The sequence below is a fragment of the Ricinus communis genome, chromosome 8, assembly GCF_019578655.1.
Source record: "Ricinus communis isolate WT05 ecotype wild-type chromosome 8, ASM1957865v1, whole genome shotgun sequence".
Classification (NCBI taxonomy): Eukaryota; Viridiplantae; Streptophyta; class Magnoliopsida; order Malpighiales; family Euphorbiaceae; genus Ricinus; species Ricinus communis.
The window spans coordinates 19,930,708-19,955,565 of NC_063263.1; the positions used below are offsets into that span (position 1 = coordinate 19,930,708).

The 24,858-nt window shown below is 34.4% G+C and overlaps 1 protein-coding gene and 1 long non-coding RNA gene across 2 annotated transcripts; one reads left to right on the forward strand and one right to left on the reverse strand.

The window, feature by feature from the left end:
* Positions 1 to 57: 57 nt before the first annotated feature.
* LOC107262154 (polyubiquitin) lies at positions 58 to 2,297 on the reverse strand. Its single transcript, XM_015726210.3, has 2 exons — positions 2,142 to 2,297; positions 58 to 1,709 (listed from the first exon to the last, which is right to left on the reverse strand). The coding sequence occupies exon 2, from the start codon at positions 1,707 to 1,709 to the stop codon at positions 336 to 338; it is 1,374 nt and encodes a 457-aa protein (XP_015581696.1). The 5' UTR covers positions 2,142 to 2,297; the 3' UTR covers positions 58 to 335.
* A 665-nt stretch (positions 2,298 to 2,962) lies between these two features.
* Positions 2,963 to 3,942, forward strand: LOC125370987. Its single transcript, XR_007217120.1, has 2 exons — positions 2,963 to 3,309; positions 3,816 to 3,942. It is a non-coding gene; the product is annotated as an uncharacterized LOC125370987 (long non-coding RNA).
* The last annotated feature ends 20,916 nt before the right edge of the window (positions 3,943 to 24,858 follow it).

The following is a 24,858-nucleotide window of genomic DNA, read 5'->3' on the forward strand; positions in this document are numbered from 1 at the left end:
GGAGTTCCAGCAGAAAATAACACAATCATCCAAGCATAGGTAGTACAAATTTTTGCATTTAGACAAACATAAACTTCATAGTCTCACAACATTTATATAACGATTTATGAGTACAAATATACTTTTTAGAAACAGAACTGAGATGTCATTAAGTGACCTATGAAGGCCATATCAACATCCTTAAATCAGTCTGTAAAATTAAAAAACAGTAACATATTACAACGTTCAACTTATTGAAGCCATTCACAATGGCCAACACCACAAACCACTCAAACACTTCAACATGAAGGAAACATACTCCATGGCCACAAACTTCAAACAACCAAGATCAGAGCTTAGAATCCACCACGGAGACGCAGGACAAGGTGCAATGTAGACTCCTTCTGGATGTTGTAATCTGCCAGGGTTCGGCCATCCTCCAATTGCTTCCCAGCAAAGATCAGCCTTTGCTGGTCCGGTGGAATCCCTTCCTTGTCCTGGATTTTAGCCTTCACATTGTCAATGGTATCTGAGCTCTCAACTTCAAGAGTGATAGTTTTCCCAGTCAGAGTCTTGACAAATATTTGCATCCCACCACGGAGACGCAACACCAAATGAAGGGTTGATTCCTTCTGGATGTTATAGTCAGCCAAAGTCCTTCCATCTTCAAGCTGCTTTCCTGCAAAAATCAACCTTTGCTGATCCGGTGGAATCCCCTCTTTGTCCTGAATTTTAGCCTTCACATTATCAATGGTGTCAGAGCTCTCAACCTCCAAGGTAATGGTTTTCCCAGTAAGAGTCTTAACAAATATCTGCATACCACCACGGAGCCGGAGCACCAAGTGAAGGGTGGACTCCTTCTGAATGTTGTAGTCAGCTAGGGTGCGACCATCTTCAAGCTGCTTCCCAGCAAAGATAAGCCTCTGTTGGTCTGGGGGAATACCCTCCTTGTCCTGAATCTTGGCCTTAACATTGTCAATTGTGTCCGAGCTCTCAACTTCCAAGGTAATAGTCTTGCCAGTGAGGGTCTTCACAAAAATTTGCATACCACCTCTGAGACGGAGGACCAAGTGAAGGGTGGACTCCTTCTGAATGTTGTAGTCGGCGAGGGTACGGCCATCCTCCAGCTGTTTGCCAGCAAAGATGAGCCTCTGCTGGTCTGGGGGAATACCTTCCTTGTCCTGAATCTTGGCCTTAACATTGTCAATAGTGTCCGAGCTCTCAACTTCCAAGGTAATAGTCTTGCCAGTGAGGGTCTTCACAAAAATTTGCATACCACCTCTAAGACGGAGGACCAAGTGAAGGGTGGACTCCTTCTGAATGTTGTAGTCCGCGAGGGTACGGCCATCCTCCAGCTGTTTGCCAGCAAAGATGAGCCTCTGCTGGTCTGGGGGGATTCCCTCCTTGTCCTGTATCTTGGCTTTAACATTGTCAATTGTGTCTGAGCTCTCAACCTCTAAGGTAATAGTCTTGCCAGTGAGAGTCTTCACAAAAATCTGCATACCACCTCTGAGGCGAAGAACCAAGTGGAGGGTTGACTCCTTTTGAATGTTATAGTCAGCAAGAGTGCGACCATCTTCGAGCTGTTTTCCAGCAAAGATCAACCTTTGTTGATCTGGAGGGATCCCCTCCTTGTCTTGGATCTTTGCTTTCACATTGTCGATGGTGTCTGAGCTTTCCACCTCAAGGGTGATGGTCTTGCCAGTGAGGGTTTTAACAAAGATTTGCATCTGAAATAATAAACAAAACTAAAAATTAGACATGTGCTATGCTTTTCATAAACCACAGCAAAATATAGAAAACCATACAAATAATTCAGATTTGGCAAAAAAAAAAAAATAACCAAAGATCGATATTAATAAGGTTATTTCTCTAAATCTAAAAAGTTACAAAATCAGAACCCGACTTTGAAAACCCCACAATCGAAACAGATCAAGCAAATCTCCGAAAACAAATCGAAGTGAAAATTCTGAAAGGTTTTAGAATAATTTGGACATAGATATAAACAATAAAATAATTTTTGGCTAATCAGAAACCCTAATTTTAATTTAAAAGATCGAAACAATAATTAATTTAAAAGAAGAGAGACATAAACACACCTAATTTTAAATTTAAAAGATCGAAACAATAATTAATACAAAAGAACAGAGACATAAACATACCTTGAAAGAGAAAGATTGATTCTGCAACGATTCTAATTGAATGAATTATAAGATGATAAAGATCGACCCAATCCCTCTCTATTTATACTGGAATACCACCCATAAATGACGGTACTATCCAACGATATCTCAAAATTTAAACACGCACCCAGATAAAAGGTCGGAAAGCACGCGCTCGCATCATTGGGCCGAAGAAGATATTTTGCATCTCTTAATCTTATTCTATATCTAAATAGTAAAGACACGCGGGCGAGATATTGTGATGATAGTAAATGACAGGTTGTGATTCTGACATCACGGGCGAGATATTGTGATGATAGTAAATGACAGGTTTACCCTCGAGTTATTAGCCACACGGTTTCCCTTGTCCTTGTTGGCAAAACAAGCGGCCAAGCGTCAGCATCGACAGGGTGTGGAGAAATTTCTAGGTGATTTTATTTCTTAAGTAAATAAAAAATATATTATTATTATTTAAAATTCTAAATTATAGATTTACTCAGAAAATAAATCCTGATTATAGAATTATAAATGCAGTAAATTATCAGTACAAAATGTTTTCTTCTGATAGCATATAAAAATTTGGATACGATTTTATTAAAAATTTCCAAAAAATAAATAAATTTATTATTAATTTTAGATAATTTTATTTATAATTATTTAATATATATATATTAGTTTTTTTTATTTCTATAAAAAAAATTAAAAAATAACAGTCTAGTTTTATTTCAAGATTTGTGATCGTGTGGTTATTATTTTTTGTTTTCAGGAAAGTATTGGGTCATACTTTTACGAATAGCCAAGAAGTTGCTTTGCGTGTAAGGAACTCTTGGTAGCCTCACATAATCCGAAATTCCCAAAAAAAGGAGCAACTAACTTCCAATATGCATATGCCAAACACACCTATGCAAGAACATGGCCTTCTTCTTGTGCAAGTGCAGGAAGAAAAGAAGTGATCTTTTTTATGTATTTCTTTTTAACAAAGAATTTCATTAAAGCCTTTTTATAAGGAAATGCCTTGGGCCATTTGTTTTATACATATCATCATCTGATGCCATATTGCTTTGCTCGTCGGAATCCATCCACAAAGATGCACATAATTTCGAGACGAGAATTGCAGCATCAGTAGCATATTAGTATCAATATGTTTGCGCCGTCAAGAAATTGCACTGTAATTTCTTTTTCTTTTTTTATTTCTGCTCAATATTAGTTAATGAAGATAATTTTAATTCTTTCACAACAAAAATAATCACCGAACTTTGTTTTTTTCTTTAAGATTTCGAAGATGGTTCTCTTGTCTTGAAAATGAGAAAGGTTGCAACCATGGCCTTTTCTTTTTCTTTTATTTTAAAGATATAAAAGGAGCATAGAAATAACGATACCCATCTTATCCGGCTAAGTTTGTTCAAAAATTTTAGATTTGAAAATCTAATTATTTTTTCAACGAATTTGAAAGTTCTTTTTTTTTTTTTTTTGAGACACTCTGACAAACTAGATGCATCTAAAAAATATTAAATATATGGGTGAGAATTTCAAGCGCGCATCTAAGCGTCTTTAATAACTACAGCACTGTAAGACATTTTAATCTAATCGGTAATGCACGAGATTAGCGCGGAGATAGGAATCACTATCCAGCTAATCACCAGAACACTTTTACTAATGAGTGTTGTTTCGCAGATTTCATAAAGAAGCTTACGCCACAGATTCCAGAGATTGATCCGGAAGCCAACTTCTTTATTTATGTATATTAATCTTTAATTTTATTGTTTAATAAATTATTCCATATAAATATAAGTAATTTATACACAGATACGTCAAAATAATACACAAAATATACATAAGTCTAGCCCATTTTATTCAAGTCCAGCCCATATTTAAATTGTTAATCTGGTAATTAATTATGTACAATGCCCATCTAGTCTAGCTCAATTACCAATTATGCTCTTGAATTTCAACATTTAAGCCTATTGGACTACTTATTATGAGAATGCTCATTTAATGTGATTCTAATTATAATTAAGCCCAAACCCTAATTAAGCATACTAAAGTCTGTTAAGTCTACTTAGATTTTAGAGTTTTAAGCCCAGGTAAAGTTGATTAACATATTAGACTATTTGATTCATGTTAGATCAATTTTAACCCTAAGTCTATGTGGCCCATTTTAATTAATCAATCACATAATAATATATTTAATTAACATACAATAAATATAAATAAAATAAATAAAATAAAGTGAAATGTAAAACCTAATTATTATAGCCCGGCCTATAACTAAGATAGCGAAAAAGAAAGACCTAAAAATTATACAAAGGCTGAAAGTACATCAAAAATTGCCAAAAATACATAAAAACAGGTGTCTAGTCTAAACAGCCGATTAGTCTAAACAGCCGATTAGCTCTATGTGAAGAGCCGATGGGCTCAACATAGAGCCCATTGGCTCATCGGCTCTACATTGATCTAATCATCTCTAGGGTCCCCAGGCTAATTTTCTCGATCGTCAATACAATTTCACATCCCTAGAGCTAAATTTCACATGCACAGACATGAAGAATCTATTAGAATAAGAGAAAATAGGATAAAAACATCAAAATAGAAGCAACAGAAGTCGATTAAACAATTAAAATCATAAATTACTAAAAACTCTAAATGTTATAAACTAATATAAGGTAAATCAGAACAAAAGAATCATGCTTAATAGGTTTAATTACCTAATCAGAATGACAAATAAATCTAAATATTAATCCTATAACATATTTCTAATTAGATCTAAAAATCCTAATTGGCAAAATATCATATTTCAAAATCCTAATTTTTTATTATTAGAATCAAACCCTATTAATATGCATATTCATAAAAAAAAACCCTAATCTAATCATACTTATCATATATCAAAATTCTAATCATATTTCTAAGATAAAAAAAAAATGAAAGAACTAGTTTTATGATGATGATGATGATGAAAGGAACCCTCAAGTTGTGACCGTGAATGTTGAATCTACGAGTCCCAGATGATGAAGATGTAGTTGAATCAAAGACTCGATAGGAATCTAGTGCTGGATCTGGCTCTGAGAAACCTTCTGTTGATTGAAAAACAGTTTTCAAAAATTATCTTTCTTTAGTGACTTGTTTTCTAAAATAGTTCTTTCTTCAGTGTCTTGGATCTTCTAAGGACGACTAAGAATGATAATGTTTTTCTTTCTTCTCTCTCTGGATATTCTCTCTGTTTTTTCTTTCTCAATGTCTCTCAAATGTCGGTCTTGCTTACTGCTAATTTTCAATTTTTGATTCTCTCTCTCAAATCCTAAATACCTCTTTCTATTTATAGAGGTAGGATTTCAAAGGAAACCCTAAAAAAAGGGATAAATCTTAGAAATATCGATAAATATCTTATTTTATTTATTTAAAATTCAAATAATTATCAATTAAAAGGATGATTATCATCAAGAAAATCTTCTGGAATTTGTATCTAAACGTGAAATTGTCATAAAAAACAATGTCGGAATGTAAAAATCTCAATCGGCATTATGTATAGCTGATTGGTTCTATGTACAGTCGATTGGCTCTACGTATAGCAAAATTGGCTCTACATACAGCCAATTGGCTCTATAGAGGAAAAGTTTATGAAAAACTTACAATTAGGTCCCTCAATTTGTAAAAATTATCATTTTGACCCTCAAACTTAATTTCTCTGATAATTAGGTCCAAATTGATTTCAAAAAGGTAATTCCAGCTGGATTAATCTCGACTCTAGTCTCAGATTGGCTTGTCCTTCACCTTTTGAGACCCGAGAAGGCAGTAACTTTCATCATAGGATTTTCCTTTTTTCCCTCGATATTTAGATCTGAAAAAGGGATGCTAACAGCTGCCCCCAACTTGTTGAAATTTATGAGCATACAAATGTGTTAAATAAATAGAGACAAATCATAGACATTAATAATATAGCAAAAGGAAATGTGAGCTGCAAAAGCTATGCCTCGTAAGCTCGAACTTTGATTGTTGATTCAATATGGGGCTACACCCGTTTGAATTGAGGACTTCGCCTGCTTAGATTTAAGGACTTTGCCTGCTTGAATTGAGGACTTCACCTGCTTAGGTTGAGAGCTTCGGTCCATTAGGGATCTGAGGACTTCGCCTGCTTAGGTTGAGGGTTTCACACCATTAGGAATCTAAGGACTTCGCCTGTTTGGATTAAGGACTTTATCTGCTTGGATTGAGGACTTCACCTGCTTTTTGAGAAATACATCCGTTGGAATTACGATCCACACTCATAGAATTGGGAGTTATGCTAAATGATTTAGGAACCACGGCCGTTGATTTTGGAACAACACTCGTTTGATTTGGTTGTCACGCCCGTTGATTTAGGAACCACGCTTGAATGATTTGGGAGCCATGCCCACTGATTTTAGGAACAACACCCATATGATTTGGGAGCCACTTCTGATGATTTGAGAATCATGCCCATTTGATTTGGGAGCCATGCCCGATGATTTGGGAACCACGCCCGTCTAATTTGGAAGCCACGCTCGATGACTTGGGAACTATGCCCATCTGATTTGGGAACCATGCCCATCTGACTTGAGAGCCATGCCCGATGATTTAGGAACCACGCCCGATAATTTAGAAGCCACGCTCGATGATTTGGAAACCACGCCCGTTGATTTGGGGACCATGCCAGTCTGATTTGTGAGTCACGCTCATCAATTTGGGAACCACGCCCGATGATTTGCACTTGCAGAGACTTCCCTCTAGCTTCTTGATTGCTTTCCATTCTGAGATGCAATTATGTTGTAATTTTCGCTTCGGGTTGTGATTTGGTATGTACTTTACTCTTTTAGATAACTTTCACTTCGGGATGTGAATTGATGATATTCCACTTCAGAAGGTAAACTTAATAATCTCTGCTTCAAGAAGTAAATGGATGAATCTTCCACTTTAGGAAGTAAACTGATGCATCTACCGCTTCGGGAAGCAAACTTGATTAAAACTTGTTGCAGCGAGATTCTTATTCATCGAACTTTTATTCATTTTTCGGTTACACGTTAGTGGTACATATACAAGTGTACATAGATTACATTAAGTAAAAAGTAATGAGGGTGCATGTATGCATGTTATGTATGACATGTAATGTATTTCTAAAAATCATCCTTCAGTTTGGACAGAGGCATTCTGGTGCCCATCAATATCAAACATTTTTTAGCGTTCAATTGTCTACTCTTTGGCACATGGCATGGAACCTAATGGTCGATGGAAAGAGATCGAGACAATCGTAGGAAGTATGGTTGTAGAGATAACTTAAGCATGCAAGGACTGAATAGTTTTTCCTAGAGGCTGTACTGATACTTGTGTAATGATAGTTGGCTTTGCCGTTAATCTCATGCAAATAGCAACCAAATCTCTTTTCTTTTCTTACTTTTACGCTCTAATTTTTACCTAATCCACCCTTTCAGGTTCTCAACTTAGCAAGCTAATGTCTTAACTTTTGCTTAAGCTGCCCTTTTGGCTTTTCAACTTAGCAGACTATATTTTTGTCTAAGCTGCCCTTTTGAATTTTTAACTTAATATTTTCTTTTCTTTATACTTTTCTCTATTTTCTCTATTTTCTTATTTTTTCTTTTTGCATATTTGGTTACTCGAGTACTTGCAGTCTCTTTTGCCAAGCTTGTAAATGATTCCACTAATTTTCAGGATTTTTCGTGAGACAAAACTTCTTTAAATGTATGCTGAAAGGTTTTGACTCTATCGATTCATTGTGCCTTATGTCAAAATTTATGGAGACTTGAGTGCTGCCAATTCTTGGATTTTTCCTGTAGGAAAGTTAAAGAAATTGATCTTGCTTTTATTCAGATCTTATAAATTTCGCTTCTTATTCTGTTTTATCCTACTGGTAGTGCACAAGCAATGCAAGTTTGATAAAAATCCTAATCAAATTATTTTTATTTAATCTGGGCACAAACGAGTACATTTTCTATTTCATATAATACTACTCTTGTTATTAACTAGTCCTTTCGGATTTTCTAGTCAACTATTTTTTTCTCACTTTTTTCTTAAATTTTGCCTGACTAGCCTATACAAGTCCTCTAGTCAGTAGGATCCATTTTTCTATTTTTCTTTTCCTATTTTTTTCAAAAGATAGTATCTGAAACAGTATAGACTGACTTGTGAACTTATCGCCTCCGAGGTTTGAACTCCTTTCAGCATCTTCGAGCATAATAATTTTCTTGTCTCTTTTTCTTTTTTGATGTGGAAGTTTCTAACTCGATTTAGATTTCTTTTTGAAGTCAAATGCAATAGGTCTTCCGCTTTTCAGAGTTAGAGCACTAATATTTAATCTCTTTAAATCTTCAAAGGTTCCTGCTTCAAGGTGGTAATTAATATAATGGAGGATGAACTTGGCCTTCTTACTTTGCCCTTAGTGTTTTAAATAATTTTGCTACCTTGAATTCAATCATATTATATCAAATACTATCTCCTTTTTCTTTCTCTTTCCTTTTTTTTTCTTTTATTCTCTCACTTTTCTCTCTTTAAGAATTATGTTATGTACGATAGAAATGTACCTAGGATTGTCATTTATGCCCAAATTAAATAAATCAATTCTAATGGAATTAATGTCAAACATACTCATGTAATAATCATTATCATGCAAAATACCATCAGGATAAACATTATAAAATTAGCAAAACTGAAGTTATATCACTGATCCTAGCTAAAAATGAATACATTATTCTAAATCGACATCTGAATCTTACGTAACTTCATCATCTTCAGACGGTAAGTCTTCGATCTCTCTAGCTTGATATTTTTCTATGTACCCTCTAACTCTGGTATTTTTGAGTTCTTCTACTTGTAAGCCATTATCGTTCAAGCTTGCAAAGGTCTTGGGATTCATCATTTGCAACTTTTTCACCTAAGATGGGAGAGTATTTCAAACTATTATCCGAACTTGATCCTTTTCAGAAGGCTTGTTCTTTATTAAAACTGCTTTGTTCCTCTATCTAGTCAAGAACTTAGAAAAGGATTCATTGGGCTTTTGCTTTGTCGATTATAAATCTCTTATAGAGATTTCTAGGTGAGCATTTTAGTCATATTGTTGGACAAAAGCATCACAAAGCTTTTTCCAATCAGATTTGATAGGCCTTCCTAATCCATAGTACTAGTTCACATCTAGCCCTTCTAATGAAAATACAAACAATTTAGTATTTACTCCTAGCCAAATAAATAATATCATGACAGTAGCATATTGCTTCAAGTGCACTTATGGATCTCCAGTTCCATTGAACTTTTGCATTTTAGGCATGTGAAATTTAGGAGGTAACTTGTCCTCTCCAATCAACATCAGTTCGTTAAAATCAAAGGCTGAATCTAGACCTTGATCTTTCAGCATATCTTGCATCTTGTTAAGCCTTTTAGTCAGACTCTACAAATCTCGGATTCCATAACGACTTTTGCAGTAAAAGCTAACTCTTTCTTAGCTTGTTCAAGCATGTAGTCATCTAGATTCCAAAAGTGCTCACCACGTGCTTCCACATCATGAGTAGCAGAAGTAGCAGTTACAGGGGCAGCAACAGTCTGTTTCTCAAAAATCTCAGCCAAAGCTTGTTGGAGTTCCTCTCGGATCATAATTCTTAGGTTATTCATGATTGCAGTCTTGATAGCATCAATGTATTGCTTGTGGCCTATCTTTATTTTAACTTTTGAAATGCTACTTCTTGGGCTCTTGTCACAATTGCTACTTCATTCTTATCTTATCCAAACTAAGGATGATAATATAAAATGGCTTCAAAATAAAGAATTAGTGTGATGCATGAGATGCATGGTATATATGATTCACGTGCAATGCACAAGGACAAAGAAAAGGGTTAGCAAACAAATTACTATACAAAACATCCTCACGACCTTATTACTCCCGCACACGGTTTCTGGTGAGTCTTTCTTCTCTAGAATTTCGGGTTTAAGCTTCTATCACCAGGGAATAGTAGACCCGACACACATGCCATAAGCTCTGAAACAGAATAAAAAAAACAAGGCAATGCTTCTTAAAGTAAGCATAAAATCCTGCATATTTTGAGCCTAGAGCCTGGTTCCATATTTCTGGGCCAAGGCCTTTCACTACTTGGGCTTTAAGATACTTACAAGGAAAAACATCTCATATAGCAAGCAACAGGTTTCCTAAAGGAGATTACTACGGCCATTACCATAGGCTGAGTCTTAGGTAAGGATAAAAGGCTTCTTCCACTAGCAAAAATTATTCTATCTTAGCTCGTCTCCTCACTCAAGGGTCCATGTGACAAAGGAAATTAACACATTACTTGTGAGTGATAGTAGCCAGTGTCGTAATTCTAGGATTTGAGTGAAACCAAATAACCACTAGCCGATGCCATCGGGACTATAGGGAATAAAGTGTACAGTGTGTGAAAGTGTAGTAATGCAAGAATAATTTGTTAAATAATAAAATTAAAGATAAATATACACTGGAATCAGCTTCTCTTATCCCCAACGAAGTCGCCCCTCTAGACGGCAGTTTTAGGAGCGCACCTAAGTGTCTTTAGCGACTACGACACTATAAGGCTTTTCAACCTAATAGGAAATACGCTAACTAGTCACTGAGACAAGCGCGGAGATGGAAGTCGTCACCTCGATAATCACCAGGACACTTTTACTAATGAGTGGTGTTTCTCAAATTCCATAAGGAAGCTTAAGCCATAGAGTCCAAAGATGGATCCGGAAGCCAACTTTCTTATTTGTGTATATTAGTCTTTAATTTTATTATTTAACAAATTATTCCCTATAAATGCAAGCAATTTATATACAGGTATGCCAAAACAATACACATAATACACCTGAGTCTAGCCCGTTTTATTCAAGCCCAGCCCATGTTGCTAATCTAGCTTAATCAATTATGTATAAGGCCCATCTAGTCTAGCCCAATTACCAATTATGCTCTTGAATTCTAGCCTTTAAGCATATTGGACTACTTATTATGAGAAGACCCATTTAATGTGATCTTAATTCTAATTAAGCCCAAACCCTAACTAAGCCTGCCAAAGCCCTAAGTCTACTTAGATTTTATGGTTTAGGGCTAGTTAAAATTGATTAACCTATTAGACTACCAGATTCATGTTGGATCAATCTTAACCCTAAGTCTATGTGGCCTATTTTAGTTAATCAATCACATAATCATATATCTAATTAACATATAATAAAAAAAATAATTAAAATAAAGTAGAAAGTAAAACCTAATTATTACAATCCGGCTTATAACTACGATTGCAAAAAAGAAGACCTAAAAACTATACAAAGGCTAAAAGTACATCAAAAATCGTAAAAAATATACAAAAATGGGTGTATGGCTTGAATAACCGATCGGCTCTATGTGAAGAGCTAATTGGCTTTAAGGTTCTCAAGCTGATTTCCTCGATCGTCAATCCAATTTCGCATCCCCATAGCCACAATTCACATGTACATACATTAAAAATCAACTAGAATGAGAGAAAATAGGATAAAAACATCAAAATAAAAGCAATAGAAGTCGATTAAACAATCAAAATCCTAAATTACTAAAAATCCTAAATATTGTAAACTAACAGAAGACATATCAGAACAAAATAATCATGCTTAACTAGTTTAATTACCTAATCACAATGACAAATAAATCTAAATATTAATGCTATAATATATTTCTAATTAGATTTAAAAACCCTAATTGGAAAAATTTCGGATTTCAAAATCCTAATTTCTTATTATGAGAATCAAACCCTATTAATATGCATATTCATAAAAAATCTTAATCTAATCATACTTATCATAGATCAAAATCCTAATCATATTTCTTAGGAAAATGATAAAAAATAAAAAAAAAGAACGAAAGAACCGGTTTTATGATGATGATGAATGATTGATTGAAGGAATCCTCAGGTTGTCACCATGAATGTTGGATCTGCGAGTATTAAGTGATGATGATGCAGTTGAATCGAAGGCTCGATAGGAATCGAGTGCTGGATCTGGCTTTGAGAAATCTTTTACTGATTGAAAAATAGTTTCCAAAGATGATCTTTCTTCAATGGCTTGTTTCCTAAAATCGTTCTTTTTTTAGTGTCTTGGATCTTATAAGGACGACTAAGAACAATAATGTTTTTCTTTCTTCTCTCTTTGGATTTTTTCTATTTTTTCTTTCTCAGTATCTCTCAAATATCGATCTTGCTTATTGCCAATTTTTAATTCTTGATTCCTCCCCTGAGAAAAGAGATAGATTTTAGGAATATCGATAAATATCTCATTTTATTTACTTAAAATTTAAATAATTATCGATTGAAAGGATGATTATCGTTAAGGAAACCTTCTAGAATCTGTATTTGGACGTGAAATCATCATGAAAAACAACATCAGATTGCAAGAATCTCAATCGACGCTATGTAGAGCCGATTGGCTCTACGTACAATCGAATCAGCTCTACATACAGCCAATTGGCTCTGACAATTAAATCCAAATTGATTTTAAAAAGGTAATTCTAATAGGATTAACCTCTACCTTACCCTCGGATTCACCTGTCCTTCACCTCTTAAGACCTGAGAAGGCAGTAACTTTCATAATAGGATTTTTCATTTTCCCTTAATATCTAGATCTGGAAAAAGGATGCTGACAAAATAAATTTTATATTTTTATGAATTGAGCTTATCAAAATTTGAATAATTCCAAACTCAAACTGACACTAAAAAGATTCAATTCGACCAAACTTAGTCAAATTTGGCCAGCTCCAATTTTAAACAGACTCAAATCTTTTGTTTAGATTGTTTTAGAGGATTAGTATAATTTAACTTTTCAAAAAATAAAAATTTGTTGATTTGTAGATATATCTTAAAAAAAAATTATACTCAAAAGAAATATGATTCATATATAATCAATTAGTATATAAATGATTTTAAATATAATAATAAACAAAAAATTCAATGTGCCATTTTTATTCAAATAAAATTACAAGAATAGAAAATAATACTTTAAATGCATTAACAATTTATTGTTTCCTTAAAAACCGAACTAATTATTTATTTATATATTTTACTTTTAGTATATATATTCAAGATTTAATCTCCACTTATCAAATTGTTAAGATAAAAAAATATTAAAAATATTTAATAAGTAATATTATATAATTAATACTTAGTTATTAATAAGTAATATTATATTTAATACTTAGTTATTAATATTAATTGATGAAATAATTTGTTAAGGATTTAGGTGAGGATATATTGGTCAATTTACTTATCTAGTCCCCTCTAAATTATTTTCTATATAGTAAGGAAAGTTGAGTTGTCTACTTCCCACGAACTTTTTTTTCATCATGCAATACAAACAAAACTAAAATCCCTACTTTTCAAGAAGTGCTACTTCTTCTCTTTACTTACCCCATATCAAATGATTCCTAATATGTTTAATCCACTTATTTTCACTCACACTAGCATGCGTATTTCACTTACATCAATTAGTAATATATGATCTAACATGTCCAAAACATGATTGCTGTATAGTATAAGATAATTGAGATAGGCTATAAGAGAATTTGAGAAAGAAAATTATTCTCATTAGAAGAATTGGAATATATATAGCTTAAATAGTAACCAATTCTAAGCCTATAAAATCTCTAACTAATGTTTGTTACAACTCAAATCTTAAAACATAGAGCTCAAAATACAAAAAGATACACTGTAGATACAATTGTTAGAGAAAGTGGATAGAGTATCTTTACCAACATTTCCTCTTAAGATGGAGGTCTGTGAAAGACTCCAATCTTGTCTCAAAAAATCTGAAATTAGTTACCCGCTAGAGACTTGGTTAAAGCATTAGCTAACTAGCCTTTACTAGAAACATGTGAAACGCGAAGAGAACCTTTCTGAACAAGATCTCTCACAAAATGATAGTCAATTGTAAAATGTTTCATTTGAGAGTGGAAAACTAGATTTGCATTAAATTTACTTGCACCAATGTTATCAAAATAGATGACAAGATAATTGGATAATGTAACTTTAAGTTCTCAAAGTAAATTGCATACCCAAACTATTTCAGTTGTTGTTATTGCGGCTATCCTATATTCTGCCTCAGTGGATGAACGAGCATATATTTTATGCTTCTTAGAGTACCATAAAATTAAATTTTTACCTAGATAAAGAAGATATGTTGTTATGAAAGACCAATCATCTTTACTGCCACCCTAATCAAAGGGTGATCGACTATAAAATTGAAGGCCATATTCAGTTGTACCTTTCAAGAACTGAAGCAAACGTTTTACCATGGACTAGTGATCTATAGTTGGTGATTGTATAAACTAAGACAATTTACTTATTACAAAAGCCATCTCTGGTCTTGTAATTAATAAGTACTGCAAACTTCCAACCACCACTTGATATTCTAGTGGATCTTTTAAGGGAGTGCCCGAATGTTTAGTAAATGTGAATGATGATGGTAAAGGTGTGTTTATTAGTTTTGAATCAAACATCCTGGTATGTGTGAGAAGATCCAGTATGTAGCATTTGTTTAGACAACAAAACTCCTTTATTATTCGGGACCACTTCAACACTAAGAAATATGAAAAATAATCTTAAAATCTTTGGGAGAGAACTTATAAGAGAAAGTTTTAACAAACTGATCAACCATGTTGGGATTGGAACCTGTTAGGATAATATCTACATAGACTAATAAATATGATATTATTTTAATAAAATATAAAAAGAGAAGTGTTTGCAACAAAATTTTGAAATCCAAAATCAATCAAGAATTGTTAAAGTTCATGCTACCAGGCTCTTGGTTCATGCTTCAAGCCATATATAGCCTTCTTTAGTTTGTAAACATGACTTGGAAAATCCTTATTAATAACAAGTTACAACATATAGACATCCACACTTAAAGTACCTTGCAAAAAAAATATTATTTTGACAAATAGTCCATTTATTGCTTAATCTCGGGCTAAGAACAATTCGAACTATGGTTGGTTTAATCGTAGGACTGAATGTATCATGATAATCTATTCCAAGTCGTTGATATAAACCTTTTGCCACCAAACGTGCTTTGAACCTATCAATAGAACCATTGGAATTACTTTTAATTCTGAAAATCCACTTATAACCAATAATATTGTGATTAAAAGTAGTAGGAGCTAGCTCCCATATACCATTACTGAAAAGAGGATCAAACTCTCACTCATTGCCTTACGCCATCTTAAATCAATGAGAGCTAGTTTTATCGATGCAGGTTTTGTATCAGTGATTTTGGTAAGCTGGGCTGTGAGATTGAGTTTACAAATAGGTTTTCTAATGTTATTTTTGGACCTTGTAGTCATTGTATATTGTGAAAAAAGTGTTTTATTGTGGACATTATTTGATCAGTTTCGGCAGTGTTTAATACAGAAGAATCCGTAGCTTATGAGGTAATTTTGATTTAGTGAAGGAATCATATGCGCATCTTCTATCATATTCTAATGATGGAGTGGTAGTACCTGCCAAGTAAATATGGAGAGATTTGAATTATTGCTGAAGTCATTGAGTTGAAGTAATAGAGTGAGATTGAACTTCTTCCGATTTTGATTTTGAAAAAGGATAAATTGACTCCACAAATTGAACATATCTAGACACAGTTTTTCTTTCTACGTTGGAACATGATAACACAAGTAAGCATTATAGGTAAGAAAATAGCATAGGAATACACAGGGTTGTAACTGAAGTTGTAATTTGTGAGATATGCATGGTCTAATCCGAGGATAATATAGACATCCAAGAATCCTAAGTTCAGTGTAATTGGGTTTGCTTCCAAAAAGTTTCTCAATAGGTGACAAGAGGGTTAATGTTTTCTATAGGCATCCTATTTATTAAATAAACTGCCGTAATGAATGCATATCACTAGAATTTTATTGGAATGGAGGCTTGATTTAAGAGAGTGTGAGACCGATTTCTACAGTATGTCTATGCCTTCTTTTTTAAAAACCATTATGTTGAGGTGTATGTAATAGTGCGATTAGATGAGAAATTCCATTACTGGCCAAAAAAGATGCTAAACTCTCTCTCCCCCCCCCCCCCCCCATTATTGGATTACAATGTTTTAATTTTGTTCTAATGGGTAAAACCAAATATATTGTGTGGTGGTCGATGAACACAACATAGTACTTGAAATTGTCAATTGATAAAACAGGTGAGGTCCAAACATCTGAAAAATAATTTCAAAAGGTTTAGTTGTAGAAAGAGATGATTGATAAAATGAGAATTTATGAGCTTTATTACAAGAACAAGCATTACGAGAAAAATTATTTAAAACATTGGACTCTAAATCATTGGTTCGAACAATATGTTGAAGAATTAGAAATGCAGGGTTCCCTAGACATTGATGCCAACAAGATGAAGAGGTTTTGACTATTGAAAAGGCTAAGAGTGGAAAGGATAGTAGATTGATTTTGAGGCCATTTATATACTCCATCCTTCGTAGTTCCTTAGTTTATAATTATCTTTGTACATAGATCCTTCACTTGAAAATTTTTTAGGGTTAAATTCAATAGATACACAGTTAGAATAGTAGAATTAGAAAATTGATATTAAGTTTTTCTTTATGGATAGGACACAAAACATTATTCGATTTAAGATTAAGTTTAAGGTAGATAAAAAACAAAATCATTGTGGCTTATTAAAGTTTGTGCAATACCAGCCCACATTTTGAAACATTAAATTTGTGCAATAAAATCAAAGTTTCTATAAGCTGTAGATTTTGCTAAATCGCTTGCAATAGAGTTGGCTTCTCTAAGTACATGCTCTATTGAAAAAGTGGACCAGATATCAATCAAACTTTTGGTAGAACACCAGATAATCCAAAACTTCCATGGACAATTCTCCATGTTACCATTTATCCATCCAGCAACGTTCTTTGAATCGAACTCTATTTGAATGTGAGAGTTAGAAAGAAATCCGAAAAAGTTTAAGATTTCAAGAGCTTTATAGATAGCCAAAATTTCAACTTCATTTGATTCTTTACATCCAATTGGATAGGAAAAATAGTAAGAAAATTACCTCTAAAGTCTTTGAGAACTCCTCCTACACCAGCTAGTTTAGGTTTTTGGTGGGTGTCGAATCCAACAAAAATAAATTCCTACTCTTCAAATAAAAACAACTTGTAAATAGTGACAAGCATGGTCGAATCCACAGAGATTGGTAATATTTATTTTTTTAACAAAATTCAAATAAAATTAGAGGAGTTTTAAATTTGGAATCAAAACAAATTAAACTAAAAATCAATTAGAAGCAATAATAAAATTTAAGAAGATAAATCGATATGAGAAAACTCCAACCTAAGGTATAATCTCAGTTTTAATTCATTGAATTGATCATTGATGCAAATATAATTTTTAAATCCATTAATAAATTGGTTATAGTTGTTGAGAAGCTTTAACAACCTAATTTCTCCTTAATTTTTCGTTAATCAATGGAAGCCATTTGATTAATTCTCTTATTGAATAAATAACTCTAGAAAAGCTTCCAAGATTTAATTTACCAATAGCAATGAAATCTAGAGAAACCCAATCCTAGCCAACAAATACATAAGATGAATTCATTTAGACTAGATCATGTATCCACATAACATGGGTATGTTATTCTACCACCAATCATTAGAATAATTAAAAAAATTACGGATTTAATATTCTAATTTGGCATAGACTATCTTGATAATTGAGTAATAGGCTTTTTTATACAATCAACAAAAATAGAATTCCTAATAGACATAGAAGATACATGAATATTAATAGATTTGAGAAAATAATGAAGAACAATTAAATCTCACAACCCATATGAATTAAAATTTTAATTAATCTTGAGTTGGAAAGAAAGAGTTCAGCCACACATAATTATTATAGAGAAAATAAAGCAAAGAAGAAAGCTAAAACAATGGATGAGAGGAAGAAGAAAACTGGTTTGCTGCCCCCTTCTCTCTAAAACCTAAAACTAAAACTATCTTCTCATCTCTTTCTTTTTATAGGAAAACTTGCCCCCTAAGAAATATTAGATGATGTGTCTAAAAAAAATCATTCATTCCTAAAATAACCTTAAGTAGTGAGGGATTTTTAGTAAATAAATATTTCTAAAAATAAATTAAAAAGCCACATGGCAAATAATGTCACTTTAAGCCTCTTTCCATAAATTCGAATTTCTGGAATACACCGTGGGCACGCTCTAACTGAAGAGATCTTCTGCCATCTTTTCTTCCTTTTATCCAAAACTCTCCAAAGCATCAATATCTATGAAAACTCATCAAATATCATCCTTTCAGCTTCATATTGCATCAAAACGTTCCGTCTATCATGAAAATCAAGAATCACAATTAAGATCTACAATTAAGTATAAATACTCAATAATAACAAAGAAAATATGATAATTAGTATGCATAAAATGCACACTATCAGTTTTTCAAAGGTTAAAGCGTCAACATTCCATTTTAGATGAGAAAAATTAGAAGTGTCTATGAGATTTTTGGCTAGCAGTTTTATGATGCTCTCAGTTTTTAAGGCATTCAGAGGAGGTGAGAGTGTGACTTGCAGAAAATGGAAATGAAGGGTCCAAAGCCAAAATCCAAAAAGAACATCTTACAATGATAAGATAAAAAAAAACTTATCAGAATTATAAGCTGAGTTGTTGAAGATGATGGCATTTCTTTCAAGCCAAATTGACCAAATAGTTGAGAAGAATAATGAGTGCCAAGCTTTTTTTAAAATTTATCAATTGAAAGGAGTTCTCATTGTTGAAAAAATTCAATGATGGTATTGGGAGCACATCAATAGTTATCCCACCATGCAAATAGTTTACTCCAAATTAGCCAAATGCTTCGCTAGTGCAAGAAGGTATAATCGACTTCTTTTGAATAGACTTTACAAGAGGGGTTGAGGTTTTGAGAGGTGTCAATTATTCCTTTTTTAAATAGATTATCTCTAGTATTATTCTGGCCATGAAGCGTGAGCCAAATGAAAATTTTGACCTTCGGCAGGAAAATACTATTCAAAATGTTGGGCTAGCATGCAGGAATTAATATAGAATTATGTAAATCCAATTGTTGACAGAAGGATTTAACTGTGAACTTCCCATTAATGTTGTAACTCCATATCAGCTTGTCCTCAGTTGAAAGTCTTTGTTGGATTAGAACTAGAAGAGTTTTAAGAGCTTCCAACGAATACAACTCCCATTCAAAGGAGGTTTGCGCCAGCTGAAACTCTAATACCATGACTCGTCATTCTAGTAACCCATATCTCTAACTAAAACCTCCTCATTTACAACTAGCAAGAGCATTCTAGGGAATTTTATTGCTAGGGAGATGAGTCAACTCAAGAATCTTTCCAAAATTTAATTTTATCACCATTTCTCAACCAGAATCCCTTACCTTCCTTAACAATTAACTTAATCAGAGAATCATTAAGGGCACAGAGGAGATATCTTTTTAAATTACAGACTGATTACCTTCAAATGATAAAGGAAAGTGGTCCAGAAAAATTATATTTTTCTTGATAACATCCTTTCAAAAGAAGTTCCTCTGGATTCTCACAATATGTTTTGCAACATTCGCAGGCTTTAAATAAAGATAAGTAATATAATGGCAAGTTTGAAAGGACAAATTTAATTAAAGTCAATTGACCTTAAGAGGAAAGGTGTTTAGCCTTCCAACCAAACAATTTGGATTTGAATTTTTCCAAATAGGATTCCACGTCACTTACTCTTCGGATTAGCTCCTAATGGCAGACCAAGATACTTCATGGGCAAAATAGAAGTTTTACATTTTAAGATCTCAGCAGCACTGGTTCACCAATCATCATTTACATTGATCCCAATAAGCGCCCTCTTTCGGAAATTGACTCCGGGTCCAGATATAACCTCAAAACAAAGGAGGATTGTTTTCACATTGTTAAGCATTTCAAGGTCAGCCCAGCAGAAAATGGCTGTATCATCTGCGAATTGGAGAAATGGGATAGAAATTCCATTTCTTTTGATATCAAGTCCTTTGGACAGATTCAAGTTAGCAGCTTTTGGTAATAGTATGCTTTGGTCTTCAGCAACAATTTTGAATACGAAGGGCGACAATAGGACACCTTACCAGATACCCTTTTGCATATCAAATTCGTTTGAAGATGAACTATTGACAAGAATTGGCATTGAGGGTTGACAAAGACATTTCTTCATCCAGGAAAGCCAGATAGGTTTGAACCCTATGAGAGACATCAAATTAAGAAAATATTTCCGAGAAACTGAATCAAATGCTTTTTCAAAGTCCAATTTCAGGATAACACCTTTGTTAACGTTTGCAGGAATCAATCATTTCATTCGCGACAAGTACACTATCAAGAATGTATGGCCCCCTGATGAAAGTTAATTGTGTATTGCTCAATAATTCACTGACTACTTAGTTTAATTTGAGAGATAAGACTTTCGCGATGATTTCATATAGACCCCCTATCAAGCTTATAAGCCTGAAATCTTTCAAATTATAAGCCTCTTCAACCTTTGGAATGAGAAACATGAAGGATGAACAAAGATCCTTTGGCAGGAGACTCTCTTTGGAAAAATGGTCAACAAGAATCATAAAATCATCAACTAAAATATCTCAGAGCTTTTTGAAGAAATTAAAATTGAATTCGTCCGTCCCAGACGCCTTGTTCCCATCGCAATATCTAACAGCATTAGAGACTTCTTCAACAGAAATCTGTGTTTCAAGGAAAGCTACAGAAAATGGGCTCACATTTTTAAATGGATTCTTAGTAGAGGAGGTCTATTCCCTTCAATATTAGAGAATAAAATTTCATAGAACTGCAGATTGCCACTTTCATCTCTTTCGGATTTGAGATTAACGAATTAGTTCCTCCTATGTTGTGGATAGTGTTTCCCTTTCTTCTCACTGATGCGAAAATGTGGCAGAACCTAGTGTTGCGATCTCCTTCTTTAATCTACTTTTCTCTTGATGGATGTTGCCAATAAGTTTCTTCGTGCTATATTTTTTCCAAAGATTCAGCCATAGACATCTTCAAGTGTATTTTAATGGAAGATCAGAGAGACCACATGTATTGATAAAATTATTCAAACAAGAAGAGTCTGTTACTAATTGTACATGTGCTTTTATCTGAGGTGTGCAACATTTCACTAGAATCTCCCATGAGAAGCCAAGGAGATGGGAGATTTGACTGTGGATTCAGCAGCTCGAGCCAAAGATTGTTCCTCTCTGGAATAGCCGGAAATTTTTCTTTAATAATGATTATATTAATAATAATTAATAAATAAATTTTTATTTAAATGAGTTTTTATTTAAATTAGTTTTATTTTATTTTTATTTGGTTTAATTTGAAATGATTTAATGGAAATTTCATTATTAGACAATTAAATGAGTTATTTTTCTATACCCAATTAGTTGGATATTTAAGAAGTTAATCAAGTAAATTATTTAAGGAATAAATTATATTTTGGGGGTTAATTATAAATTCTGCAGGATGAAATTGTGATAAGAAAAAGTTCAGGGACCTAATGTTGATATGGAGAAGAAAGAAAAGAAAGAAGATCGGAGAGAGAGAACGCATGAAGAAGAAGGAGGAGGCGGGCGCTGCGGGCATCGGTGGCGACCGCCGGGGGCGTGGAGCGCTAGTCGATGGAGCGGCGAGCGCAGCCGCGCCAGTGGCGAGCGCAAGCGCGGGAGGCTTCAAAGGCCGTTCTACCCGTTTCCGGCGGCCTTTTTGGCCGATCTCGATGGTGATCAACTCCTCTCGGCGAGGGCTCTCTTTTGGCAGCAGCGGCGACGCCTAGGGTGGCCAGAGTTTTCCAGCTTTTCCGGTGAGCTCCGGCGGAGGATGGACGATCGGAGAACGTATCCCGACTCTCCTCAGCTCAAGCTTCGCAATGGCACCGATTTCGCAGCGATCGGACTCCGTTTGCGAAACGACGGCCAAGATCGTTCGTAAATCTCTCAGGATGATCAGGGGTCAGATTGGAAAATCGGAAGCGGGGATCGTCATCAATGCATCGTTTTGAGTCCGATGGTGAGTTCGGATCGTCGATCGGACTCCGGCGATTGGAGGCGAGTCGACCAAGAGATCGAGCATTTCGGTAATTTTCTTTGCCCCGTTAATTTTTGAAAATTCTTTGATTTAATTCGTGCTTATTGTTTTATGTTGAGTAGTTGATATTTATGAGTCAAAAATAATTGTTTGTCGGTTTGCCTGCCTCGTGTTTTGTGCTGTGTAGCGGATTCGAAAAATTAGTGAAGTCTTGAGGACTCGACTCTCGTTGTGTTAAATTATTGGATATTTCTAGTGGTTTTCTGGCAAGTCCTGGACCCGTTTTACGGGGGGTAAATGTCCGTGTTGTAGGGGAGGTTCTGCCAAATTTTCGGTAAAATTCTCCCGAATCGGGATTCTTAGACAGTCAGTCCTAGGAGTCTAGACCTAGGATTAATGATCGATTATTTCAGCGTTTTGATAAATTATTTTTCCGTGATTAGATGATCTGTCTGTTCGGCTCGCTCCAACTGAGGCCTCGGAGCAGAGCTAGGAGGTCGCCAAATCAGTGAATTAAAGTCACTTAATCGTTGCACTATTTCTAAGTCTGAATTTAATATGCTATTTTAGAAATTTATGCGTAATATGATGATTAGTATCGCAATATAAATAATTGCACTTGATTATTAATTATTAAAAATAATATAATTACTATTATTAGTAACGTTATAATAATACAAATATTATTATTTTTCCACACGAATTGCACGTTGCTTTACCCTAAATTTTTAATCTTTATTTCAATATGTGTTGAATGATTTCATTAGACAATGATATTTATTAAATGTGATGATTGCGATTTGGGAATGTGGCTTTCGTAGAACATGCCACCTTATGAGTTACATCAGGACCGCATGCGCATTGGTAATGATCATGGACAGGTAATAAGATTATTATGAGTTTTGCCCTGGTCGAGCATGGTTCTCTGGGCTGATTTGAGTAAATTGTCGGAGGTAACGTCCCTAGTCGAGCATTGCTCTCTAGGTGCCAGTCTTATTGGAATAAGAGAGCTGAAAGGCTTGAGCAGATAGTGAATATTAAGTGACCGGACTGGAGTTAAGGACCCTGGTCGAGCTTCGCTCTCTGGGCGCTAGTCCTATTGGAATGAGATGCCGGAGTAAAGGTCCCTGGTCGAGCATTGCTCTCTGGGCGCCAGCTTATTTGGATACTTAAGTGACCAAACTGGAGGTAAGGTCCCTGGTCGAGCATTGCTCTCTGGGCGCCAGTCTTATTGGATTAAGAGAGCCAAAAGGCTACTAGAAATTAGAGTTAGGGTTCTACTGAGCCACTCGTCCTGTAAAAGTAAAAATATATTTTTATTTATTTATTTATTTATTAATTATGGTATGATTGGTATTTATGTGTATGGTTGATATACTGATTCGAATAATCTATATTTTCTGTGAAGAATGCAATAGTCTCCAGATTATTTGATTTTAGCACACTCTCGAGACTAACAGTCTCCATTTACTGTTTTTCATATTCGTGACTGTTAATCTTCCTGCGACTCTTACTCAGTAACCCGACTTCTTCATCATCGGGTAGTGTATTCGATTTGATAGGTTAAATTGTAAAAATCTTAGATTCTCCGCAGTAGTAATAGGAGAGGTATCAGTGGTAATTTTCTGAGTTTCGGGTCTCGCCTAATTTTTCTGGCAGACCGAAGTAATTATATAAAATGTAACCATTAAGATTATTTATGGCTTTAATAATATTAATTTGAGATGAGATTTGATTGAGTTAGTGAGTGTCAGGCTTACTACGGGATTCGGTAGCCTTAAGCCTACCCATTTCCTAATGCCGTTCACGGATCCACATAGTGGGTCGTGACACTCTCTTCCTCTATTAAGGGGCCACTGTCACAATAGTACATTTGAAACCAGAGGATACCCATTGCCTCTCATCGGTTGTGCAGTTATTCCCTTTGAGCTTGGTGAAACAATAAAAAGATGATTTCCCACATACCGAAAGAATTCCTTCTGCCAAATTGATATCATTAACAACTGTCCACTCTAGATCTGGTGAGCCCGAACAAACTAGAAATCAACCGATTATCAACACTAGCAAGCTTGATCTCCATAATTGACATAAAATCTAAATCCCTGCTTGTGATCCACTTCTTCACAGCTGGTTTCTTTGCTTTAGCCCCAAGGCCTCTAATGTTCCATGACAAAATCTTCATTAGGATCATTTTGGCCTGAACTCCTATTTTCTCTTTCAATAATGAAAATTAATTTGACACAAATATCCTCTTTATAACAGTCAGCGAACAAACCCAATTGCTCACCGATTTCAAGGGTTCTTGAGGCTTCAATATGGGAAGGGTTGGGGTAGGAGAGTGGTCAAGATGGTTGATGGAGGAGAGAGTAGAGGTTTGAAGAGGCACGAAGGGAGTGTTGGGATGAGGTGGAGGGAGAGAAAGGGGAGCAGGCTGTTTTTTGTTTAAGATAATAATTCTATTGTCTGAAATGGAATCACCGAGCGTTACATGAAGGGGGATGTAACACTAGATAAATTACACAAAAATGTAGCTCTTAAATTCAATGGTGTCTTTAAATGTCATGATAACCCACAAAATCTTGCTTATGTAACCTCCTTGACTAATCATAATACACATGTAATTCTTTTTCTAATCATAAGTAACTCACACTCAAAGAAAGTAAATGCTAATTA

Excerpts from the sequence above, each read along its gene's own strand:
- LOC107262154 (XM_015726210.3), bottom strand. The coding sequence starts at position 1,709 with ATGCAAATCTTTGTTAAAACCCTCACTGGCAAGACCATCACCCTTGAG.